At 42.9% G+C, this 25,332-nt stretch overlaps 2 protein-coding genes across 3 annotated transcripts; one reads left to right on the top strand and one right to left on the bottom strand.

Annotated features, from left to right (window-relative positions):
• Window positions 1-8,389: 8,389 nt before the first annotated feature.
• LOC125528263 (uncharacterized) lies at window positions 8,390-9,242 on the bottom strand. Its single transcript, XM_048692756.2, has one exon. It carries the CDS (start codon window positions 9,134-9,136, stop codon window positions 8,744-8,746), a length of 393 nt encoding a protein of 130 aa, XP_048548713.1. The 5' UTR covers window positions 9,137-9,242; the 3' UTR covers window positions 8,390-8,743.
• A 2,292-nt stretch (window positions 9,243-11,534) lies between these two features.
• LOC125528264 (WAT1-related protein At5g64700) lies at window positions 11,535-18,482 on the top strand. Of its 2 annotated transcripts, XM_048692757.2 has the most exons (8): window positions 11,535-11,663; window positions 11,782-11,919; window positions 16,614-16,827; window positions 16,988-17,050; window positions 17,164-17,280; window positions 17,374-17,773; window positions 17,876-18,027; window positions 18,131-18,482. In XM_048692757.2, the coding sequence occupies exons 3-8, from the start codon at window positions 16,649-16,651 to the stop codon at window positions 18,348-18,350; spliced, it is 1,131 nt and encodes a 376-aa protein (XP_048548714.1). In that variant the 5' UTR covers window positions 11,535-11,663; window positions 11,782-11,919; window positions 16,614-16,648; the 3' UTR covers window positions 18,351-18,482. The 2 variants fall into 2 exon arrangements, with proteins under 2 accessions (XP_048548714.1, XP_048548715.1); XM_048692758.2 differs by lacking the exons at window positions 11,535-11,663; window positions 11,782-11,919 and having other exon boundaries at window positions 16,253-16,827.
• The last annotated feature ends 6,850 nt before the right edge of the window (window positions 18,483-25,332 follow it).

The raw sequence follows: 25,332 nt of genomic DNA, 5'->3' as shown, positions 1-25,332 counted from the left end.
CGAGGTAGTTTCGTACCCTACAAACGATTTCTTCTTATGTTCTCTGCTAGATAGGAACTTTGGAATGATTCTTCATCGCACTTTGAGGGGTGGTTATATGATCCAATTATATTAGCATTGTTGAGAGATTGCACTAGCGAAAGTACGGACCCTAGGCCTCATTTTCAAGCATTGCAATACCGTTTTTGTGTCCGTTTACTATTTGCTACCTTGCTGTTTTTATTTATTCATATTATAAATATATATTTCTACCATACATATTACACTTGTATCACCATCTCTTCGCCAAATCAGTGCACCTATACAAATTTCCATTGTATTGGGTGTGTTGGGGACACAAGAGATTTCTTGTATTTGATTGCAGGGTCGTTTGAGAGAGATCATCTTCATCCTACACCTCCCACGGATTGATAAACCTTAGGTCATCCACTTGAGGGGAAATTGCTACTGTCCTACAGAACTCTGCGCTTGGAGGCCCAACACGTGTCTACAAGAATAAAGTTGCATAGTAGACATCACTTGTGCACCAAAATCCTTAAACTCAGTTTTGCCATATGAGTCCACTATACCTATGCGGTATTTCCATGCCGTTCTAAGCAAATTTGTATGTGCCATCTCTAATTTTCAAAATAATTTTCCCTTCTGTGTGCTCATACCGCTCATGAAACGGTAGCGGGTGGCTGATATTTTTTTCATGCTAGATATGTTATTCTCAAGATGAGTGTTTATTCACTTGTCATTGCACGAGAGTACGACAAAGGTATTAGGGATGCCCGGTCTCGAAATTAAAAATGAATTTATTTTATGTTGTCCAATAAAAAATTCCTTGAAAAGTGTTGGTATGGACGGTACCCGTGGATTCGGTTAGCCGTGGAATGTGAAAGTATGGTAGAAAAAGGCATAAACTTTTTTTCTGTTTGGGAATCGCCTATGATATATCTAGCATGTAAATTATTGGGAACTACTCGATCGTTTTTGTTGATAGGAAAGGCATGCCACCCAAAATGTTTTATCTATATCTTTTTTCGCTTTGAGCTCTAGCACCTCTACAAATCCCTACTTCCCTCTACGAAGGGCCTTTCCATTTACTTTATGCAATTTTTATTTTTATTTGAGTCTCAATCTTCTCTTATAAAGCACCAACTAAGGGGCACTATAATCGTACTTAAGCATTGGGTGTAGCTGATATGCGAGTGTGTTTCATGAATGGATCAATGATTGAGCATGATGGGCTAGGGATAACTTGCTTTAGTGTTGATATTTTGAAAGACATGGTTGCTTGTTGGTATGCTTGAGTATTGAAATCCTCAGGTCAAAACTACACTATTGCTTTGAATCATATAAAAGTCCAAATGTCCATGCTACAAAAGAAAAGAATTGCGATGAACATGATAGACAACATTCCACATCAAAAATTATATTTTTATCATTTACCTACTCGAGGACGAGCATGAATTAAGCTTGGGGATGTTGGTATGTCTCCAACATATCTATAATTTTTTATTGTTCCATGTCGTTATATTATCATTCTTGGATGTTTTACAATCATTTTATAGCAACTTTATATCATTTTTTGGGACTAACCTATTGACATAGTGCCCAGTGCCAGTTGTTGCTTTTGCTTGTTTTTTTACTTTGCAGAAAATCAATACCAAACGGAGTCCAAACGCATCGAAACTTTTTGGAGATTTTTTCTGGAGCAGAAGACACAAGATGGGCCAAAAAGTACCAGACGGGTGCCCCGAGGGGGCACAACCCACCTGGGCACGCTTGGTGGCCCAGGCGCGCCCCTGGTGGGTTGTGCCCACCTCGGTGGCCTCCCGCATCGCCTCTTTGCTCTATAAATACCTCGAAAATCTTAAAACTGTAGGGGAGTCGACGAACCACAATTCCAGCCACCGCAAAATTCTAGAAACCACAGATCCAATCTATACACCATCACGGTGGGGTTCATCATCCTCATTGGTGCCTCTCCGATGATGCGTGAGTAGTTCATTGTAGACCTTCAGGTCCGTAGTCAGTAGCTAGATGGCTCCCCCCCTTTCTCTCTCTCTCTCTCTCTCTCTCTCTCTCTCTCTCTTGTGATTCTCAATACAATGGTCTCTTGGAGATCTATTTGATGTAACTCTTTTTGCGGTGTGTTTGTTGGGATCCGATGAACTTTAAGTTTATGATCAGATCTATTTTATCCATGAAAGTTATTTGAGTTTTGATCTCTTATATGCATGATTGTTTATAGCCTCGTATTCCTTTTTCGAATCTTTGGTTTAGTTAGACCAACTAGATCGATTTTTCTTGCCATGGGAAGAGGTGCTTTGTGATGGGTTCGATCTTACGGTGCTCAATCCAGTGACATAAGGGGACATAACACGTATGTATCATTTCTATTAAGGATAACAAGATGGGATGTATTCCTACATGAATAGATCTTGTCTACATCAATGTCATCGTTCTTATTGCATTACTCTGTTTTTCCATGAACTTAATACACTAGATGCATGCTGGATAGCGGTCGATGTGTGGAGTGATAGTAGTAGATGCAGGCAGGAGTCGGTCTACTAATCTTGGACGTGATGCCTATATAATGATCATTGCCTAGATATCGTCATAATTATTTGAAGTTCTATCGATTGCCCAACAGTAATTTGTTTACCCACTATATGCTATTTTTCTCGAGAGAAGCCACTAGTGAAATCTACGGCCCCCGGGTCTATTCTTTATCATATTTGCCTCCGAGATCTATTTTTGTTCGCTTTTATTTTCAGATCTATTAATCCAAAACCCAAAAATACCTTGCTGCACTTTTTTATTTGTTCTATTTCGCGTTTCCGCAAGATATATTCACCCAATCTACTACAAATTTATCTATCTTTTTACCGAAGGGATTGACAACCCCTCTTACACGTCGGGTTGCAAGTATTTGGTCTTTGTGTGCAGGTACCGTTTACATAGTGTTGTGTGGTTCTCCTACTGGTTCGATAACCTTGGTCTCATTACTGAGGGAAATATCTACCTTAACTGTGCTGTATCATCCCTTCCTCTTTGGGGAAATACCGACATAGTTCAAGCCGCATCAAAACCCTAGATCACAAAACATCTGTCGTCACGCGTGCATCCGGCACCACTGGTACTCGCCCAATCCCGCGCGCCGCTGATTTTGATCCAGGAGAAGGGAAGGTGTTGCCTCCACCCTACGCCGCCAGCTGGACCCTGGCTGCCGCACCTCCACAACTACTATAAGCTCGCCCCACCCCTCCGTGGCCAAGAACTGTCACACGAGTAGCAGGGAGCTACCGCTGTTGTAGGCCACCACTGCCGCGACCCATCACAACATCCAACAGCCTGCGCCGCCGATCCGACCGCCATGGCCCAGGCGCGCTCCACCCAACACGAAGCTCCACACGCCAGCTCCACACGCCATTGCTCCCCCGCGCGCCAAGGACCTGCCCGAGAGCCGCCACCCCACAGAGCCCCTCGCCAGCCCCTCGTCTCGACTCGAGAGGATCGGCCAACACCGTACTGTCGTGCGAGAGGAGAACTCCCCGCTGCTGCTGCCGGTCAGGCTTCGCTTGGCCGCGCCCTATGGCAGCGACGAGGGCAAAGGTGGGAGGAAGGACGGGCCTGGCAACGGGAGGAGATAGTATCGCGAGGGTGGGCTTTAGCGCTAAGATCTCTTTCTTTTTGCACCTCTCTCTCCCACATGTCCCTTTTTTCAATAATCACAAATAATCAGTATCATACCTTCAATTTTTTAATCAATATCATTCTTATCTGGAAATCTCAGGTACTGATCTCCAAATTTGAAAACAAATCCCATTAGAATATACTAGCAAAAGAGCCCGTGCGTTGCAACGGGAGAGAAAACATAACCCACGCTCTTAACTCAACAACCATCACTCAAGACTACAATAGGTCCATCTCTTTTATTTTTGCGAGGCATCATATTTGTATTGCCGCTTATCCTCCTTCTCACTCTCGCCGGTGATGGCCTCGGTATTCACACAAAACAACAAAACACGTGTGTTGAATATGGTTAATCTTAAGGTGTCTCTCTCTCCCTCTCTCCTCCCTCCTCCCCCCCCCCCTTTCTCGCTCACTTTCTCACACTCTCGCGATGAGAAATCTGTTGTTTTTCCCTGCGACATTTTTCAGAGTTATGCATGTGTAGTTATCGATGTTTTTTTCTTTTTCGTATATGGTTATAGTGGGGTGTTTATTGCAATCCGGATCGCCACCGGTATGAAAAAACAAATCTTGCGCTATAAGTTATAAGTTTGCTTCCATAACAATATTTTAAAAATATTTAACAGGTAAAATTAATGTCATATTTAGATTCCACACATTTTTCTAATAAAATTTCATATATAATATGTTAAAATCGAAGTTACGGTTTAAAAGATACAGATAATTTAGAAAATCATTTGGTTTGACTCAAATATATTCCAAAATAATATTTTAAAATACCTAACAGGAAAAAATAATCTCATATTCATATTCTACATATTTTTCTAATCAAATTTCATATATAACATGTTCAAATCGGAGTTACGGTTTAAATGATATGGATGATTTTAAAAAGCATTTGTTTGAGTTAAATATGATCCGCGGATGAATTACCTAAAACATCAGGGTTTTTTTTGAAAATGTAAAATAACGGTTCAGGTGTGACTTAAATCCGGACGGCGGGTTGATTTCAAGAATAGACAGGGACTTTTGTGCGTTTTAACTTAAAACAGAACTGCGGGTTGAATTCTATGAAATAGAGGGACTTTTCTAAAAAATGCCATGACGGACGAAAGAAACCCAATTTGCTTTATTATTAGGTAAAGATTTTTGATTTCATCAAATGAAAAACCTAAGTCTGTTACGACAGAAACTAGCTTTTCAGAATCTTATTATGGATCTGAATGGAAGAACAGCTACTTTGGAAAAAAAGGTCTAGTCCTGTTAGAAAATCAGAATGAATGTACAAATAAAGTAAGAAAATAATTCCTTCTACATGAACAATATAAACAAGAGAATGATTGAAATGGACAGGTTTTTGTGCCAAAATATTACTCCAAGCAACATGAATAAAACTAAATAAGATCAATGACCAAACCAACCAGACACATAAGTTCCAAATTGCACACACACTACGAAATAAGTGACACAGAAATTTTGATATTTAGCAGACATAGAAATTAGGTTTGACTAACGGGCAACCTTGCTTGCACGGAATCAGCTAATCAGAAAAGTGTGGACTCCTGAGAGCAACACAAATTTCCATTGATTGACTTCATCAACTCCGCAACAGCTTGGATAAAGGAAGCCAGACCTGCAACGAATCGATAGAGAAAAACATACTGTTTTCTTGGGAGCAGAAACCATCTCTACTATTCAAACTTAGCATTTGACTTAGCTGCAAGATACATTCGATTTAACAACAAACTACATTTGATTTACTCTAGTTGTACTTGGACTACATAGATCTCTAAAATCATGGGAAGAGACAGGACTGTTTCTAGAAGTTGGGACACAATGTAAATATGTAGTCGAGTGTGAATAAGCAATTCTTGCCTGCACCATAAATTGCATTTCAGCCTTTCAGGTAAAATTTATGTAGTCAACAACAATTTCAATGTCAAAACAGGTCTGTTAATTTAAAGCTGCATAAGTGAAGATCAGTATGACAGGATGCTAAATAGATACTCTGGTGAAAGCAAGAACCGAAATATAAACCATCTGAACACAATAGATCCTGTCTCTCTCTTTGACCTATATTAGGAGCTCTCAATTCCTTTCCATTTTATGTACTTGAGATAAAGAAGTGTGAGGAGGAGTAAAACAGAGAAATGTGGGTATTTGCATACATGAACCAAAACATGTTAAAAGGAATGTCAGTGCATCCTAGAGGTGTTCTTCATCGCTGGTATGCTGGGATTGCCATTGACTCATACGTTGATGCTTCTGGTCGTGTAGAACGGTGCAGCAAATAGCCCTGCACCTTATGAAGGACAGCTACCTCCTGTGTTTTGCCAGGAAGGCAATATCGAACCTCTTGTGTCGCTTATTTAGTCTGGTGAGCACTATTCCTTGTGTTTTGTCATTGTTTTCTTGTACTAGATAACACTGAGAAATTCTGTGATATGCTTCATTATCCTATAAATATCATACTTATAAAAGTCAGCAGTCTTCTCTTATAGATGGATTTCATAAAAAAAATAGCAAAGAGCAAACATAGCATACCTGTTACTGTGCCACCTATTGTGTTCAGATGGTTTATATTTCGGTTCTTGCTTTCACCAGAGTATCTATTTAGCATCCTGTCATACTGATCTTCCCTTATGCAGCTTTAAATTAACAGACCTATTTTGACATTGAAATTGTTGTTGACTACATAAATTTTACCTGAAAGGCTGAAATGCAATTTATGGTGCAGGCAAGAATTGCTTATTCACACTCGACTACATATTTACATTGTGTCCCAACTTCTAGAAACAGTCCTGTCTCTTCCTATGATTTTAGAGATCTATGTAGTCCAAGTACAACTAGAGTAAATCAAATGTAGTTTGTTGTTAAATCGAATGTATCTTGCAGCTAAGTCAAATGCTAAGTTTGAATAGCAGAGATGGTTTCTGCTCCCAAGAAAACAGTATGTTTTTCTCTATCGATTCGTTGCAGGTCTGGCTTCCTTTATCCAAGCTGTTGCGGAGTTGATGAAGTCAATCAATGGAAATTTGTGTTGCTCTCAGGAGTCCACACTTTTCTGATTAGCTGATTCCGTGCAAGCAAGGTTGCCCGTTAGTCAAACCTAATTTCTATGTCTGCTAAATATCAAAATTTCTGTGTCACTTATTTCGTAGTGTGTGTGCAATTTGGAACTTATGTATCTGGTTGGTTTGGTCATTGATCTTATTTAGTTTTATTCATGTTGCTTGGAGTAATATTTTGGCACAAAAACCTCTCCATTTCAATCATTCTCTTGTTTATATTGTTCATGTAGAAGGAATTATTTTCTTACTTTATTTGTACATTCATTCTGATTTTCTAACAGGACTAGACCTTTTTTCCAAAGTAGCTGTTCTTCCATTCAGATCCATAATAAGATTCTGAAAAGCTAGTTTCTGTCGTAACAGACTTAGGTTTTTCATTTGATGAAATCAAAAATCTTTACCTAATAATAAAGCAAATTGGGTTTCTTTCGTCCGTCATGGCATTTTTTAGAAAAGTCCCTCTATTTCATAGAATTCAACCCGCAGTTCTGTTTTAAGTTAAAACGCACAAAAGTCCCTGTCTATTCTTGAAATCAACCCGCCGTCCGGATTTAAGTCACACCTGAACCGTTATTTTACATTTTTTTTAAAAAAACCCCGATGTTTTAGGTAATTCATCCGCGGATCATATTTAACTCAAACAAATGCTTTTTAAAATCATCCATATCATTTAAACCGTAACTCCGATTTGAACATGTTATATATGAAATTTGATTAGAAAAATATGTAGAATATGAATATGAGATTATTTTTTCCTGTTAGGTATTTTAAAATATTATTTTGGAATATATTTGAATCAAACCAAATGATTTTTTAAATTATCTGTATCTTTTAAACCGTGGCACAGTAACAGGTATGCTATGTTTGCTCTTTGCTATTTTTTTATGAAATCCATCTATAAGAGAAGACTGCTGACTTTTATAAGTATGATATTTATAGGATAATGAAGCATATCACAGAATTTCTCAGTGTTATCTAGTACAAGAAAACAATGACAAAACATAAGGAATAGTGCTCACCAGACTAAATAAGCGACACAAGAGGTTCGATATTGCCTTCCTGGCAAAACACAGGAGGTAGCTGTCCTTCATAAGGTGCAGGGCTATTTGCTGCACCGTTCAACACGACCAGAAGCATCAACGTATGAGTCAATGGCAATCCCAGCATACCAGCCATGAAGAACACCTCTAGGATGCACTGACATTCCTTTTAACATGTTTTGGTTCATGTATGCAAATACACACATTTCTCTGTTTTACTCCTCCTCACACTTCTTTATCTCAAGTACATAAAATGGAAAGGAATTGAGAGCTCCTAATATAGATCAGAGAGAGAGAGAGACAAAGAGTAATACATGTTACTGACATAAGAACTTATGGCCACATGAACATCACAACCTCTGATTACATCCATTATGTGTGAAGGTGTCAGGTCCATGCTCAAGTTATAGCTGCTCTACCATTTTAAATTTCATATTCTTAACAAAGAGAAAAATGTCGAGTTGGCTCCATTGCAACCCTACAACGGAAGTAAATTTCAATGAAAAGCAATTTGCTGAAGTGCTTTAAAAAGCTCTCGTCTGTCAATCATGAAGCTCAAATATAAAGACAACCACACAAACCACAACAGTAAGATCATGAAAGCTGAAATTTATAGACAAGCACAACCAGATCACTGCAAAATGTATTTAGCCGAAATTTACAAGCTGTTTTACACGATCTCAACCTACATTTGGCGACCAATCTGGACAGCTGAGGTCCGAAATCTAAAGCACCAAGCCAACCAATCTCATCATCTATGAAAGAATTGTGTGACATCCCTGGACCAAATCCTCGCAACGAAACATTCCGTTCCAGCACCACACCCCCTCGGCTCTCAAGAGCGCACCGAAATCCAACAAAGAATCTTGAAATGAGTGGTTGTACCAATTGTGGGGATGGGGAAGACGTCAATTACAGGAAGGGGGGCGACGGAGGCGCGCGCGCGCGTCAGAGGAAGCCGAGGAGGACGGCGGCGCCGAGCACGAAGAGCCAGACGATGTGGACGAGCAGGAGCGCCTGGCCGGAGACGGGCGCGGAGCCGGCGCCGACCTCGCAGTAGCCGCGCCGCGCCACCCGCGCGCCGGCGCAGGCGGCCTCGGGGCAGCCGCACCAGTAGGTGACGCCGTCGGCGCCGCAGACGGGGTCGGGGCGGAAGCACCGCACGGGGCAGAGCGCGACCTCTCCCCCGCCCCCGCCGTCCAGCGGTGCGGCGTCGAGGGACGCCGCGCAGGGCTCGGCGGCGGGGTCGGAGGCCGCTAGGGTTGGGGAGAGGAGGAGCAGCGCGAGGGCCGCGGCGAAGAGGAGGAAGCGGGCGGGCGCGGGCGGGGCGGAGGGCGACATGGCGGCGTCGCCGGCGTCCACCCGGCGGCGGGGGGGCGGGCCGGGGGCAAGGGGCGCGGCGGGGGCGAGGAGCTTCGGGGCCGCCGAGGCGACGCGTCTGGGCGGGGGTGGGTGGGGGGTTGTGCCTTGCCCGCTCGGTTGGACTTAGCTGGCTCGCGCTGGCCGTTGGCGACTGCCTTTTCAATTTCCTTCCTTCGAGAGAGAGCAAAGCGAGACGCGTTACGCGTATGCGGACGTGGGGTTGGCCGCCTGCCGGGCGCCAGCCCCTGCCTTGTCTTGTTCCGCTTTACTGCGTCCGAGAATAGAATTCCCACACGTTCCGGTCGTTTCCTAATGTTTTTGACCGCACGAATGCTTCGCCTCCAAGGACGCACAAATGCAAAAAGGATGAGGATCTACTGCTAACTAAATGTAGGGAATTAATAAAGGAAAACATTAATAAACCGCATAAAGCACAACATTAAATTTGCACCGGAGCTTGTTTGGTTGTAAAAACAAAACAGAACCTTCGAGAAAGAATGGAAAAGGCTCCCCCCTCCCCTCGCAAAGTAGACAAAGAGAAATTGGACAACATAAGTCGCACAAAATCACTAATAACGACACGACTACGCTGCTGAGCATGAGCATTGTGGAGCCAGAAGACGACGCCACGCCATGACAATAAGCACCTGAGCTCCACGACGGTGTCCCCCGAGAGGGTAACGAGGCGAAGCGTCACCGTTGCTGAGTCCGAAGGGACGGACATGGGTTTCACCTCAGAGCACAAGCAGGGGAAGGGGAACCGCAACGACGCCTTCAAGTGGATAGCAGATCGCGAAGTTTTCGTTTGGGAACCCGTCATTGCCACTCGAGGCACCAAAGCCACTGAACCAACCCTTTGGGGAAGACCCACCGAAGTCCGGTCTTCAAATCCACATATGGGCGATACCACTGCCCCTGCAAGAGAACGAGCCATGGCCACCCATAGCATGAGCACTGCAGAGCCAAAAGACAACGCCACACCATGATAATAAAGCACTTGAGCTCCACGACGGTGCCCCCAAGAGGGCAACGAGGCAAAGTGTCCTCGTTGCCGAGTCCGAAGGGACGGAATGGGTTTCCCCTCGAAGCACTGGCGGGGGAAGGGGAACCGCACTGATGCCTTCAAGAGGATAGCGACACCTGCAGGTGTCGCCTCCATCAACGAAAAATCATGGAGTTTTCACTTGGGAACCCGCCAGTGCGACTCGAGGCACCAAGGCCACTAAGCCCACCCTTGAGGAAAGACCTACCGAAGTCCAGGCCTCCAAATCCACATCTGGGTGATACCAGTACCCCTGGAAGAGAACGAGCCATGGCCACCTATAGCCTGGCCGGCCCAACCCGGACTCGCCCATGCCCTCACTGGCCAAGCCTAGGACCGCCGGCAATCTCCACCCAACCATGCCGAGTCGGGACGGCGGACAACACCATTGGCAGAGCCCCCCCATGCATGGACAAGTGGCAACCGTCCATAAGCCGATAACTCTAGTGGCGCCCCAAATATGGTGTATAATGTCTCGCCAAATGAATTGATGTACAATGTCTCGCTAAGAGCATATTTTAAGTTCACACTGTTTTGTCATAGCATGCTATTTTTTTCATTGCATATAACCCATATTTTACTGACCATATAAGTCAAAGTTTGACATGAAAAACAAAGTGGATTTCATGTACATATGGAGGTAGTATAAAGCATCATTTCAATCTAAGAAGCCTAAATTATTGCACTAGAAATATATCGTGCATGTCTCGCAGCATCCAGTGACCTGCAAACTTTTTGTCATGCTGTAACTCAAATTTGGGTCATGTTCGGAGCCAAAAATTTAAGCCATGCTAAAAACGCATAATGTTTCGCAGGCTGATGAAGTTTCTTCTGTCCTGATGTCTGCCAAATGGCAGGCAGTGTCTGACAGTTGGAGACTGTACATGCTTTGACAGTTGGGCTGTTCATTTGTAAAGCGCACAGGGCGTGCAGAGGAATACTACCTTTCTTCAACCAGGATTAACCCCTAAACCAAACCATCCATTTGTGCATGCGATGCGAGCGATACCTTTCTTGGCCGTGTTCTATGCTTTCGACGATTCGCAAGAGGGTGGCAGACATGAGACATCCTGCCGACACATGCGTGTTCTTCTCCTATACAACACATGTGCACTTTCACAAGCTTTTTGTGTGTGTTGGGTAAGCCTGTTCATCCTTCACGAGCCCAAATATACATACAAGATGACTCCTTCCTTCTCCCCTCCAGCCAATGGCTTAACGCACATTCATCAGAACCTGAAGAGCACAAGCCAAATAAGATACCCCTCCTCCACTGTCCAGCATCAAACTTTCCATGGGGCATCCTTCCTGTCGCCCTCGTAGCATCTACCGCCCATCAGTACCTACGTGCTCATTTGGTCAGCGTCCATCCCCTCAACCGCTGCCTGAGCTGAAGCCATGGCCTGCTCCAGTAAACCATCTGGAACCTGTTAAGAAGAACCTGTATGCCAAGTGAGCAGAGAGGTCAGTTCCATACCCATGTCAAAAATCTGTAGACGGTTTTCTCTTCATCTTTTTGTTTATTTAGTCATTTCTGGGTGGGTGTATGCCACTACCTTCTGATGCTGACATTTTGATCCAGCTCAACTCCAACTCAAAAGCTTTGTCCCTGGCCTCATCATGAACTCCATGTATGCTGCATTTGACAAATTCTGAGCTGCTGCATTCGACAAACTATGAGTGTGGAGTTTGTGCAGATTATAGCACTAGCCTGTTTCAGGTATGTTTACTCCTTTTCAGGTATAGACAAATATAGAAGGAACATACTTCCATCTTTTTTGGTTTGCATTGTTCAACTGCCGCCTTTTATTTCTTTCGAAAAAGTGTGGCATATGCAGTCTAAGATTCTAAGCTAATAGGATACTGCTATCACCTGTTTGGTTATTGGAAGATAATCTTTTCACTATCATTGGTATACATAATTATACCAGTGAAATGTTGGTTCCAAAAAAAAACCAGTGAAATGTTGGTACCAACTACTGATATACTATAACCCCTCAAAAAAAACTACTGATATACTATTGATTTTAAATAGTACTCCCTCCGTTTCAAAAATAATTGAAGTTCTAGGATTGTCCTAGGTCAAAATTTATTAAGTTTGACCAAGTCTATAACAAAATTTATCAACATCTACAAAACCAAATTTACTTCATTAGATTCATTAGGAAATGACTTATTTTATTATATATATTTGATATCATAGATCTTTGTGCATTTTTCTATAGACTTCGTCAACTTTAAAAGGTTTGACTTAGAAAAATCCTAGAACTTCGATTATTTTGGAATGGAGGGAGTAATAGTAGTAGTCTATTGTAATTTGCAATAGAAGACAGACTCAACAAAGAAAAGCACCCAGTGAATAATTGGAGGCAACAACCTTACGTTTCTGCCGCCTATCTTACTTTCCCCAGCGCATGACCAAAGTATGCTTGTGTTCATGATTCTATTTTTGGTGGGGGACTTATGTTCAAGATTCAATGTATGAACACTACAAGTTTCAAAATCACAAAATACTTAAAAATTTTGAGCAATTTTTTTCTTCGAAAAGAGGCGCTTTATTACTTAAAAGGTTTAAGCATTACACCCGGCCTCTGCATAACTAAGATGCACACAGCCAACAAAGTCATCATGACAAGCCAAAATAAAAGTAGAAGGCGAAATACAAAGATGAATATTTGTATGACACCTAAACGGTAGGAGGCCCAATCCTAAGATCATGCTGCCACCCATATTGGGTAAAAGTGTTCCTCACCGCAACCTCCAATCGTGTACACACCTCCGTAAACAGGTCTCGATTCTCCACTCGCTGTAGAGAGGACCATAAACGAAGCATCCCGGTACATCTGTAGATAACCTGCATAAGGAAAGTACTTTTATCATTAAAAACATTATCATTTCTACATAGCCAAAGCGACCAAATCACGGCAAGCGCTCCCACCCTGAGAAGAATTCTAAACTTGTGATCAATCCCATGTAACCAGTTGCCAAATATATTAGCAACACTACACGAAGGATACAAAGCCAGAAGCTATCTGGATGACTGACCATATAGAACGAGCCAATTTACAATGAAAGAACAAATGTTTTATTGTCTCATCATGCGGACAAAATACACATTGTGTACTTCCATGCCATTCCTCTTAATAAGAGCAATTGACAAACAATCTCATTCGTACATACCATCAGTATATTTGAATGAGCTGCATCTATTGAAGTATTGAACAAGTGTTTGCAAGTTATGCAAATCGTAAGAAATGAGCATGTGGACTGTAGTGACAACAAACGTACAAGACTCTGAACTTCCGAAGAGGCATGTAGAGCAGTTGCCCATCCCTATCATAACCTCAAAGAATGAGCCAATGCGCATTTTTGGCTTTGTTCTTTTGTTTAGGATGGGTCGCCTTGTGGACTTCTGCTCTGTTTTGTTTTCACTTTGCTCTGTAAAAGTCGCGTCATTTCGATGCTTTCTTCTTCTAATACACAATGGCACGGAGTCAGGTTCAGTGTTTGAGAAAACAACAAAGGTCCGAGAATAACACCGCAACCGAATAAAGGCCTAACACGACAGAAGTCTAGTCACACTCATGTCTCCGGCAATTATGGAGTGAATTACAAAAAACAACCACATTTTAAGTTCACATCCGAATTTGCCACCACATTCTTTAGGCGCCCCAAAAATCTACCAGTTTCCTCGCTAATTTTTTTAATAAACACTAATAATCGATTTGGATGATTTAATCCAATTTCTGACAGAAAGGACCCGCCTGTAAGTGCTGACATGGCACCAAAAGTCAAAAAAAACATGTTGACTGTTAAATTAGACAGAGGGCCCACTGGTCAGGAACCCCTCCCCCACGATCCCACGAGCTCCACATCTAGAGCCGCCCGTGTGTCCTCGACCAGATGGCCGGCGCCGCCCAGCGACCTCTCCTCATGTGCTCCGCCCCTCACGTCTTCTCCCTCCTGGCGTCGGCGAGATCCACCGCCCCACGTCCCATCACGCACAACCACATACCGGATCCCGTGATGCAACCCCTTCCCTGCCCCGACGATATGTCTCCTCCTCTCGGGCGTGCGACGAGCCTGTCCCCAGCTCCGATCTCTTCGCGTGCGGCGGCGTTGCGGTTCCTGATCGAGGCTTGGGTGCCCGCTGAGGAGCAACCTTGCGTGCTGCGGCCGCCGAGCTCTTGGGCCGGGGCGCCGTGACCAGGGAAGCCCTCCTGTGGCTGCCCTTCTCCCCCGAGGCCACCGGCGTGGCTGTCGGAGTTGCTTTCCGAGCCCCTCTATCGACGCCTATCTTCCCTCCGACGGTGATTGTGCTCACAGGCACAACAACCTCCCTGCAAGGGCTCCATTGTAATCTAATTTTGTTTCTAGGGTGATTTTTGCAATTTTTCAGGGACCCTTTTGTTAGTTCAGCTGATGACTCGTGGACCCTTTTTAGGGTGTTGACTGTTTTATGCCATGTCACTGCTTATAGGCGGGCCCTTTATGTCAGAAATAGGATTAAATCACCCCAAATCGATCAATAGTGTTTATTGAGAATATTAGCAAGGGAACTGGTTGATTTTTGGGGCGCCCAAAAAATATGGTGGCAAATTCGGATGTGAACTTGAAATGTGGTGGTTTTTTGTAATTCACTCGCAATTATGCACCATTTAGGTAGACTGTCTTACCTTAGCCACCAGTAGAGTGTACAAAGATGAACATACACTGCCACACAATCTGCCAACTCTTTTACAGAAATGGTTTACCTGTAGACCCTGGCGCATCGCTGTTTTAGAGTATTAATCATATAAAGACATTGCCAGGGTGTGAAGGTGTAGGTGCTTGCTTTTCATAACTGGCAGCTTCTGTTCTTCGCTGTGCTAACACTTTGCCAACCATTTTCCACCAGACCAGCAAAAGTAGTCCATATGTAAAGACACAGAGCTTCCCTATCAATAGAAAGTGAGGTTTGCTAAGGTATTGAGGCATGGCCAATGCATAGCATTAGGATAATGCTCCGCAGGCCATGTAGGATCGGATGTCAGGAAAAATAGGTTTGGATGATGTAGTGAGATCATCGACAAGAGTCGGGTGCTTGAGAAGAAAAATGTATTGCCCGGTGCATAAAGTTAAAATAGTTGAAGGGAAGAGTAGAAATGCATGTAAGTAAGAGTCTGTTTTTCTATTCTTTAATGAGGCCCATTAGTAGTAGGTTGCGTTAGAAAAAATAATAATATAAATGTGTCAACCTATTTTTTATCATATGTCATCTGTATTCATATAACACTATTATACATGCCGTGAGTGGACCCTGCAATTAGCATCCCGAACCATCTGTGAGATGATAAAAAGTGCCAGTGACAAAAGAGAGACAGTTGAGCAGAGAGAGTTCAGGAAATAATCCCTTAATTACGAACTGTTCAGTGATAGTGCATGCTAAGTCACCGCACTGTCCAATGATAGACAACTCATCTCCCTTACTTGGATGAAGCGGTTGGTGCTCCTAGCTACTACGTACTCCGTCCGTTTCTAAATATCTGTCTTTTTAAAGATTTCGAATGAACTACCACATATAGATGTATATAAACATATTTTACAGTATAGATTTACTTATTTTATTCTGTATGTAGTCATCTGTTGAAATCTTTAGAAATACAAATATTTAGACACGGAAGGAGTACTTACTTAAACAAAGGCCTAATCAGCGGGCTGCAGGCACCACACTAATTATGCTTAGAAAGATCCCACGTATCAGTCGACAGGTCGGGAGCAAACATGTGGCACCAGGAATTGTTAATTTGACTTTCCTAGACTTGACTGGCCACTCACAGGGTCGCCTTTGTTTTCTCCCGCGACGGCTAAGCTGAAGACCCCGACAAATCTCATTAGCAAGGACTACTCCTAATTAACAGCGGAGACTAATCAGGCACAGCAGTGTGACCAATGCCGCTGCGTCTGCGTGCGCGTGCGCGTGCTCTAGTCAAGAAGACGGTCCAATTCACACTTGAGTGTGCATGCAGGCCCATAAACCATGGAGCATTTGTTGCTGTTGTCGTCTCAGGGCGTCACCATGTTGAACCCATCCAGTAAACAAGCTTAGAAAAAGTAAACAAGCCTACTGGTGCTAATCAGTACTCCAGTCTAGCATTATACATTGACACAGGAGCACTCTTTCAACATTAGCTGAGAGGTACTCCTGTTGACTCGAGAAACGCAGGTCTTTTTCCCTGCTTCCTAGCCTAAACAACCCAAAGAAAATCAGGTTTAGATGCTGTTACGTACTCCAGCTCAGTGTTGTCGCTCGATCGGCGTGGCAGCATAAGTAGCTGAGCTTAGCTGCAGGGATTCAGACACCGGCGCAGAAGACAGGCGATAATCGGTTCACACTCTCTGACCACACTTTGATCTCTGTTGGGCTACTGACAGAGCCGTGGTAGCTCGAGCTCAAGCTCGCTGCCAGCATGGGGGCGGATGGAAAGAAGCCGTACGTGATCGCGGTGATCATACAGGTGATCTACACCGGCATGTTCGTCGTCTCCAAGGCGGCGTTTAACCAGGGGTTCAGCACCTACGTCTTCATCTTCTACCGACAGGCGGCTGCGTCTCTCCTACTGCTGCCTCTCGCCATTGCCCTCGACAGGTAACTGTCTAAAACTTGTTCTGCTTGAGCTAGACCCCTCTAGCGTTAGCAAGAGAATCATGTTTTTTTTAAAAGGAGGACGACCCCCGGCCTCTGCATCTGGACGATGCATACGGCCACAACAAGAGAATCATGTAAGAATTGGGCACTGATTTTGCAGGAAAAACGCGCGGTCAATGTCGTTCCGGTTGCTCCTGAAGCTGTTCATGTTTGCCTTGATCGGGTAACTAATTAAGCAACCCATGCTTCTCGATCTCATCACAAGCTGTTTATGTGCAACAAAGTGGAGAACTGGAGATGAATGGCTGATCGATGTTAATATGGTTTTGCTTTCAGGACAACATTTAGCTTGAATCTGTACAACGTGAGCCTCAAGTTGACATCTGCAACCGTGGGCTCTGCAACCAGCAACTCCATGCCCGTGGTCACCTTCTTCATAGCGCTTCTGCTGAGGTACCAATTTACCCAGCCTGCTGTACTACTTTAGTTAGTACTAGTACAGTACTACGTAGTGAGTTAGTGACATGTACACTTGGCTGGCCACAGGATGGAAGTGGTGAAGCTGAGGAGCCCGTCGGGCATGGCCAAGGTGGCCGGCGTGGGGCTCTGCCTCGCCGGGGTGCTCGTCATCGCCTTCTACGTGGGGCCGTCCCTGAACCCGGTGAACCACCACCGCGTCTGGGCTGCCGCGACCGGAGACGCCGGCGCGACGAGGGGGACGTGGATCATGGGCACGTTCCTCATGGTGCTCGCCAACGTGACGTGGTCCGTGTGGATCGTGCTGCAGGCCGCGCTGCTCAAGGAGTACCCCAACAAGCTGCTCGTCACGGCCACGCAGTGCGTCTTCAGCGCCGGCCAGTGCTTCGTCGTCGCCGCGGTCGCCGAGCGGGACTTCTCCAGGTGGCAGCTCCGCTTCGACGTCACCTTGCTCGCCGTCCTCTACACCGTAAGGCTTCTTCTTAATTCTCCGTCCTGTCAATGGCGATGAACTCCTGGCGATGGATTGGCGCATGGGGTGGACCGGAGGCTGATGTGTGGGTTGATTCAGGGGTTCGTGGTGACGGGGGTGTCCTACTACCTGCAAGCATGGTGCGCGGACATGAAAGGGCCGGTCTTCCTCGCCGTGTGGACCCCGCTCTGCTTCGTCCTCACCATTTTCTGCTCCTCCTTCTTCCTCGGAGAGATCGTCCACCTCGGCAGGTACGATCAACAGCTAGCTTTCAAGCTCCAACTGCACTGCTGATCTACACACGGCTGCTGAACTTCAAGTTCATTTGTTCTTCTTCATCATCAATTTTTGCAGTATCTTGGGTGGAATTCTTCTGGTTGGAGGTCTGTACAGCGTGCTGTGGGGTAAAAGCAAGGAGAACCGGATTGCGCCATGCGGCGAGGCGAATATGATCCATGGCGTGGAGGGCGAGAATTCTGCAGATGATGAGGAGAAGAATGAGAGGAGCAACCAAGTTAACGGGGACAGGGAGCACGATAAGGAAGAACCGACATCGCCGGCTGAACAAGTCTGATTTGATCGATTAAAGGAGGCTCCCTCTATCTCATGCGATGCATCCATTATTCGAGCAACTATGAATTATATTCAACTCAATACACAAAGAAGAGGAACGGCCAACGGCCCTAATTAATTGGGTTTAACTGTACTCTTTGGCTAATTCTTAGTTGCTTAAGTTTTTACAAATCCCGGTCACCTCAAATTGCATATATCACTAGGCCTTACACTGTAATCTCTGAAGGTGTGCAACTTGTAGCATGTATGTTATATGTGGAGTAACTTGGACATGGCAATGGTTGGATGTTGCTCCAAAGGATTACAAATAGGGTCTAACTATATCTCCTCTAGATGTGAGATAATATCTCACATCTAAGTATGATATCAACACTGTTTGTGGCCCCTTTTATTTGTTTGTTTGGTCAAAAAATCTAAGTAGTGCACGTCGCAGAGCGACCATTCCGTGTGGTGGGCGTGTGCACGCTGTTACTTGAGTGTGTCGCAATCGAACTACACTAGAATGCAGTGCCGACGATACAGAACGCTACAGTAGCATGCATGCTGATACTGCGCTGTGCTACAATACATATCCTTTGTTTTTGCTATAAAGTAGAGCTAAACTTCTACATTATTTTTTCTTTCGAACAAGCACACTGGCCATGTGTTCGCTACAAGACAATGACAAAGTTACTTTTTCATGCTACTGTGACCGATGCAAATGGTCAGTACACATTTTTTTAATCAAGCTTCATGCTAACTTATAACAAATTAACCAGGCAGACAAGCATAACAAATAATCCTGGCAATTGGATGTAATTTTTTTTGGCAAGCTATATGAAAATAAAAATAGGTAATTCGACACAAATTGAATTAAACTGACAACTAGAGTGTAATGTTTCTGGCAAGCTATATGAAATAAAAATGTCGGGTCCAGTTGCGAGTCATGGGTGGACTTGCAACTCGGGCAAAAAAAAGTATCCAGTTGCGTGTCAACGATGGAGTTGCAACTTAGACATAGAAAAGGATTAGGCCTAGTTGCAAGTCATGGTTGACTTGCAACTGCAACAAAAGAAGATCAAGGGACCCAGTTGTTAATCGATGGTTGTCTTGCAACTGGAACAAAACAAGGGCGTACCCAGTTGCGAGTCGATGATTGACTTGACACTAAAACAAAAAAGTCAATTGCTAGTTGCGAGTCGGTGATGGACTTGCAACCGAGGCGTGTATTCAAATTCTGTTTATCAATAAAAAATGATCAAGTGCCCACTTGCATGTGAATGATGGAGTTGTTATTGAAAAGGAAAATTGCCGGCCTAGTTGCGAGTCGATAGTGGATTTGCAACTAGAGAAAAGAAAGATCGAACCGAGTTGCAGGTGGATGGTGGACTTGCAATTGGGTGAAAAATATTGGGTCCAATTGCGAGTCATGAGTGGACTTGCAATTGGGCAAACAAGATTAAGAACCCAGATGCTTGTCAATGGTGGACTTGCATCTGGGACAAAAAAAGGTTGGGCCTAGTTGCGAGTCAATGATTGACTTGCAATTGCAACCAAATAAAAGATCAAGGGGCCTAGTTATAAGTCGATGGTTGACTTGCAACTGGAGCCAAAAAAGTCAAGCCCTACTCGCGAGATGGTGCTGGACAAGCAACAAAGGCGCGTATTCACAAATGGTTCAACAATAGAAATGTTTATCAAATAAAATGCCCGCTTGCATCTCAATGGTGGACTTGCAACTGGAAAAGAAAATTATGGTCCTAGTTGTGAGTCGATAGTGTATTTGCGATTGGATAAAAATATGGTTGAACTCAGTTGCAAGTCAATGGTGGACTTGCAATTGGGTCAAAAAAATCTCACGGCCAATTGCGAGTCATGACTGAACTTATAACTTGGACAAAACAAAAAATTAAGGACCTAGTTGCATGTCAATGATGGACTTGCAACTGGGACGAAAAAGGGCCAGACCCAGTTGCAAGTCGATTGTTGACTTGTAGCTACAACTAAAAACGATCAAAGATTGTCCAGCAAACTGGAATAAAACAAGGGTGTGTCCAGTTGCGAGTTGATGATTAACTTGCAACTGGAACCAACAAAAATCATGAATATTAAAAAATAAAAATAGGACAAAAAAATAAAAAGAGAAAAATGAACAACAAAAAATGGTTGGAAGCTTCTCCCAAAACCGGTACTTCATTGGTCAGCTCATTCACACACATACGCTCCAGGCAGACAAAAACCAAACAACTGACAGGAAGCTCTTACAAAGGACACACAACGACTGACACACTTTTCTCTCCCCCCAAAAAAAAAAATTTACGCTTTCTCCTGGCTGAAAGCCCACAAAGCACAAAAACGGGGGACCCATATAAGAAACAAAAAAAGCCTACAACCGTACAACGGGCAGGCAGGTGTACGCACTTCTTTTTTTGACGGTTAACGAAACCCACACAGCGACAATAACAAGAGGCGATCCTCAAAAAAACAAAAATAGACAACAACAAGAGGCCACGAGCGAAAAAAGGCCACAACTGCCATGTGCGGACGAGCGACACAGTATACGGGCCGCCCCACCTCTTATGGACCTAACACGGGCCGCCGCGCGTGACAAACGCGACACGAGCGAGGGCGCATACGAGCCGAACAAGCTGTACGAATCTTAAAAGACAAACAAGATCGAACGGTTATAAACTTAGATGTGAGATAGCTATTTCACATCTAGATATGAAATAGCAAACCCGTTACAAATATGGTTGCGATTTATAGAAGTCCGATGCAAATCAATAGACCGTGATACAGGATTTTGCATGTTCTATGTATTGCAGGGTTGCCTCATTATTCAGTTTTTTTTCATTTTCCTTTTACATTGGTTTTCATGTTTTTTCCCTGTTTTCCCTTTTTGTTTTTTGAGAAGGTTTTCTTCATTTTTGTTTGGTTTTATTTTTTTTCTCCATTTTTTGTTTGCTTTTCATCTCTATTTTTTTATGTTTGTTTTTGTTTTCACTCTACAATTTCATATATGTCAAAAACATTTTTTCTCAATAAGTGATCAACATTTTATATATACACGTTCAACATTGTCTGAACGCTTATTCAACATTTTCAAATACATATTCAATATTTTTTTTCAAATACTTGTTCAATATTTTTCAAGTACTTGTTCAATATTTTTCAAATAATTATTCTACATTTTTAATACTTATTCTACATTTTGAAATACTTGTTCAATATTTTTCAAATACTCGTCAACATTATTATTACTTATTCTATATTTTGAATACTTATTCAACATTTTTTAATACTTATTCAACAGTTTTCAAATACTTGTTCAACATTTTTCAAATATTCGTTCAACATTTTTAATACTTATTCAATATTTTTAAATGCTTGTTAAACATTTTTTTCAAATGAGTTTTAAAGATCATTTTTATAATATATATATATATATGTAGAATATTTAAAATTATAAAAAAGTACAAAGATAAGGCAAAATGATAACAGAAAACAGAAAAAAAAACAGGCCTTTGCCTCCCGCGCGGCTTGGCCGGCCCATCTGGGCTCCCCGACACGAGGCGTCCCATGTGCTCGCTTAAAGCGAGAAATAGGGGTGCCCAAAAGAATTTGGGTACATCTGTACACCCATGCCCTATGATGGATCCGCCCTTGATGGGGAACCAATGCATACATAAATGTAGAACCTATATTGGAGAGGTATTCTACTTATCAAAGAACACATCATTTCTGATACCAAATAGCCCAACACAAGGTTGTGTACCTGATAAGTAATTTTTATTAGCATCCTGCAACTAATTTCCAAACAATATACGCATGCTACGATGTGTGAATAAGTTGGATGCCATCTAGATAGTAGACCAAACAGCTTGATCACACTTGCACTCGAAAAAGAGAAGTTTGAGTGACTGATATTAAACATTTTTTGTATACACGTTCAACATTGTCCGGACGCTTATTAAACATTTTTCAAATACGCCTTCAACATTTTAATAGTTATTCAACATTTTTCAAATACTTGTTCAACATTTCTAATACTTATTTAACATTTTTCAAATGCTTGTTCAACATTTCTCATATACCCATTCAATATTTTTTAATACCTTTTCAACATTTTTTAAATACTTTTTTTAACATTTTCAAATACTTGTTCAACATTTTTTAATACTTGTTCAACATTTTTCAAATATTTGTTCAACATTTTTAATACTTATTCAACACTTTCAAATACATGTTCAACATTTTCTAAATGTGTTTTTGAAGAGTGCTTTTTGTAACATATAAATATATATACGTGTAAAGTATTTTTAATGTATAAATAAAAGTACAAAAATGGAGCCAAAAATGAGAACAAGAAACAGGTCGTGGCTCCCGCGCTACTGGGCCGGCCCATGTGGGGCTCCTCCCAACGCGAGCGCAGCAACTTGCTCGCTGAACGCGAGAAAAAGCAGCTACTATCAGACTTGGTCTATCTCTTGCAGTATCAAAAGACTGAAGCCTTCGTCAATTGGATGTGCAGAATGTGTTTCTTCATGGCGTTATAGAGAAGAAGTGTATATGAGACAACCTCATGGGTATGAGGTGAAGAACAAGCAACACTATGTGTGTAAACTTGACAAGTCTCTGTATGGGTTGAAGCAAGCACCCAGAGCATGGTACCCTAGGCTAAGTGAAAAACTTCAAAAACTTGACTTCAAACCATCAAAAGCTGACACTGCATTGTTTTTCTATAACAAAGGCAAGATCACCATTTTTATGCTTGTGTATGTTGATGATATCATTGTGGCCAGCTCTTCACAGGAAGCAACTGCAGCACTATTGGAAGACCTTAAGAGGGATTTTGCATTAAAAGATCTTGGTGGCTTGCACTATTTCTTGGGAATATAGGTAAAGAAGGTAAAAGATGGTATACTTCTGGCCCAAGAAAAATATGTTTCAGATATGTTAAAATGAGCAGGTATGATGAATTGCAAAATAGCAAATATGCCTCTCTCTCTCTCCACGTCTGAAAGACTCTCAAAGGAAAGTGATGAACCATTGGGAGCTAATGAGTCCACAAATTATAGAAGTGTGGTAGGTGCACTACAGTACTTGACTTTGACAAGCCTGATATATCTTTTCCTGTCAACAAAGTATGTCAGTTTTTGCACTCTTCTGCACTTGAACATTGGACTGCAGTGAAAAGAATTCTCAGATATCTCAAAGGAACTATGAGTATTGGACTCAAGTTTACCAAATCAAGCTCTACTCTGGTGAGTGCCTTCTCAGATGCTGATTGGGCAGGCTGCCCTAATGATAGGAGGTCCACATGTGGCTTTCTGTTTTCTTTGGTCCAAACTTGATATCATGGAGTGCACGCAAACAGGCCACCGTGTCACGATCCAATACAGAGGTTGAGTACAAGGCGTTAGCCAATGCCACAGCTAAAATTATATGGTTTCAAACTGTACTTGATGAAGTAGGTGTGACTCACTCACCAATTCTATGCTTATGGTGTGACAACATTGGTGCCACTTATCTTTCAACAAATCCAGTGTTTCATGCAAGGACAAAACACATTGAGGCTGACTATCATTTTGTACGTGAAAGAGTAGCCAAGAAGCTACTGGACAGTCGGTTCATTCCCACCAATGATCAAGTTGCGGATGGTTTTACCAAGGCCTTATCATGGCGCAAGTTGGAAGACTTTAAGAGCAATCTAAACTTGATAAGTTGTGATTGAGGGGGAGTGTTAGAAAACATATATTGTAACATGTATATGAAGGAAATATGCCCTAGAGGCAATAATAAAGTTATTATTTATTTCCTTATATCATGATAAATGTTTATTATTCATGCTAGAATTGTATTAACCGGAAACATAATACATGTGTGAATACATAGACAAACAGAGTGTCACTAGTATGCCTCTACTTGACTAGCTCGTTAATCAAAGATGGTTATGTTTCCTAACCATGAACAAAGAGTTGTTATTTGATTAACGAGGTCACATCATTAGTTGAATGATCTGATTGACATGACCCATTCCATTAGCTTAGCACCCGATCGTTTAGTATGTTGCTATTGATTTCTTCATGACTTATACATGTTCCTATGACTATGAGATTATGCAACTCCCGTTTGCCGGAGGAACACTTTGTGTGCTACCAAACGTCACAACGTAACTAGGTGATTATAAAGGAGCTCTACAGGTGTCTCCAAAGGTAGATGTTGGGTTGGCGTATTTCGAGAATAGGATTTGTCACTCCGATTGTCGGAGAGGTATTTCTGGGCCCTCTCGGTAATGCACATCACATAAGCCTTGCAAGCATTGCAACTAATGAGTTAGTTGTGATATGATGTATTACGGAACGAGTAAAGAGACTTGCCGGTAACGAGATTGAACTAGGTATTGGATACCGACGATCGAATCTCGGGCAAGTAACATACCGATGACAAAGGGAACAACATATGTTGTTATGCGGTCTGACCGATAAAGATCTTCGTAGAATATGTAGGAGCCAATATGGGCATCCAGGTCCCGCTATTGGCTATTAACCGGAGATGTGTCTCAGTCATGTCTACATTGTTCTCGAACAGTAGGGTCCGCACGCTTAACGTTACGATGACAGTTATTATGAGTTTATGCATTTTGATGTACCGAAGTTAGTTTGGAGTCCCGGATGTGATCACGGACATGACGAGGAGTCTCGAAATGGTCGATACATAAATATTGATATATTGGACGGCTATATTCGGACACCGGAAGTGTTCCGGGTGATTTCGGAGAAAACCGGAGAGCCGGAGGGTTACCGGAACCCTACCGGGAGAAGTAATGGGCCATATGGGCCTTAGTGGAGAGAGAGAGGGGCTGCCAGAGGTGGGCCGTGCGCCACCTCCTCCCTGGTCCGAATTGGACTAGGGGAGGGGGGCGGCGCCCCCCCTTTCCTTCTCCCTCTCCACCTCTTTCCCCCTCCTAGTAGGAGTCCTACTCCTACTAGGAGGAGGACTCC

Source organism: Triticum urartu, chromosome 3A, assembly GCF_056163025.1.
Source record: "Triticum urartu cultivar PI428250 chromosome 3A, HENAU_Tu73, whole genome shotgun sequence".
NCBI classification, from domain to species: Eukaryota; Viridiplantae; Streptophyta; class Magnoliopsida; order Poales; family Poaceae; genus Triticum; species Triticum urartu.
Note: the sequence above shows the minus strand (reverse complement) of the source record. Positions and strands in the feature narration are given on the sequence as shown.

What these genes read in the sequence shown, in the direction of transcription:
- LOC125528263 (XM_048692756.2), bottom strand. Translation starts at nt 9,136, where the DNA reads ATGTCGCCCTCCGCCCCGCCCGCGCCCGCCCGCTTCCTCCTCTTCGCC.
- LOC125528264 (XM_048692757.2), top strand. Translation starts at nt 16,649, where the DNA reads ATGGGGGCGGATGGAAAGAAGCCGTACGTGATCGCGGTGATCATACAG. An exon ending in TTCATGTTTGCCTTGATCGG is followed by an intron (nt 17,051 to 17,163) that starts GTAACTAATTAA and finishes TTTTGCTTTCAG; the next exon opens with GACAACATTTAGCTTGAATC. An exon ending in TTCATAGCGCTTCTGCTGAG is followed by an intron (nt 17,281 to 17,373) that starts GTACCAATTTAC and finishes GGCTGGCCACAG; the next exon opens with GATGGAAGTGGTGAAGCTGA.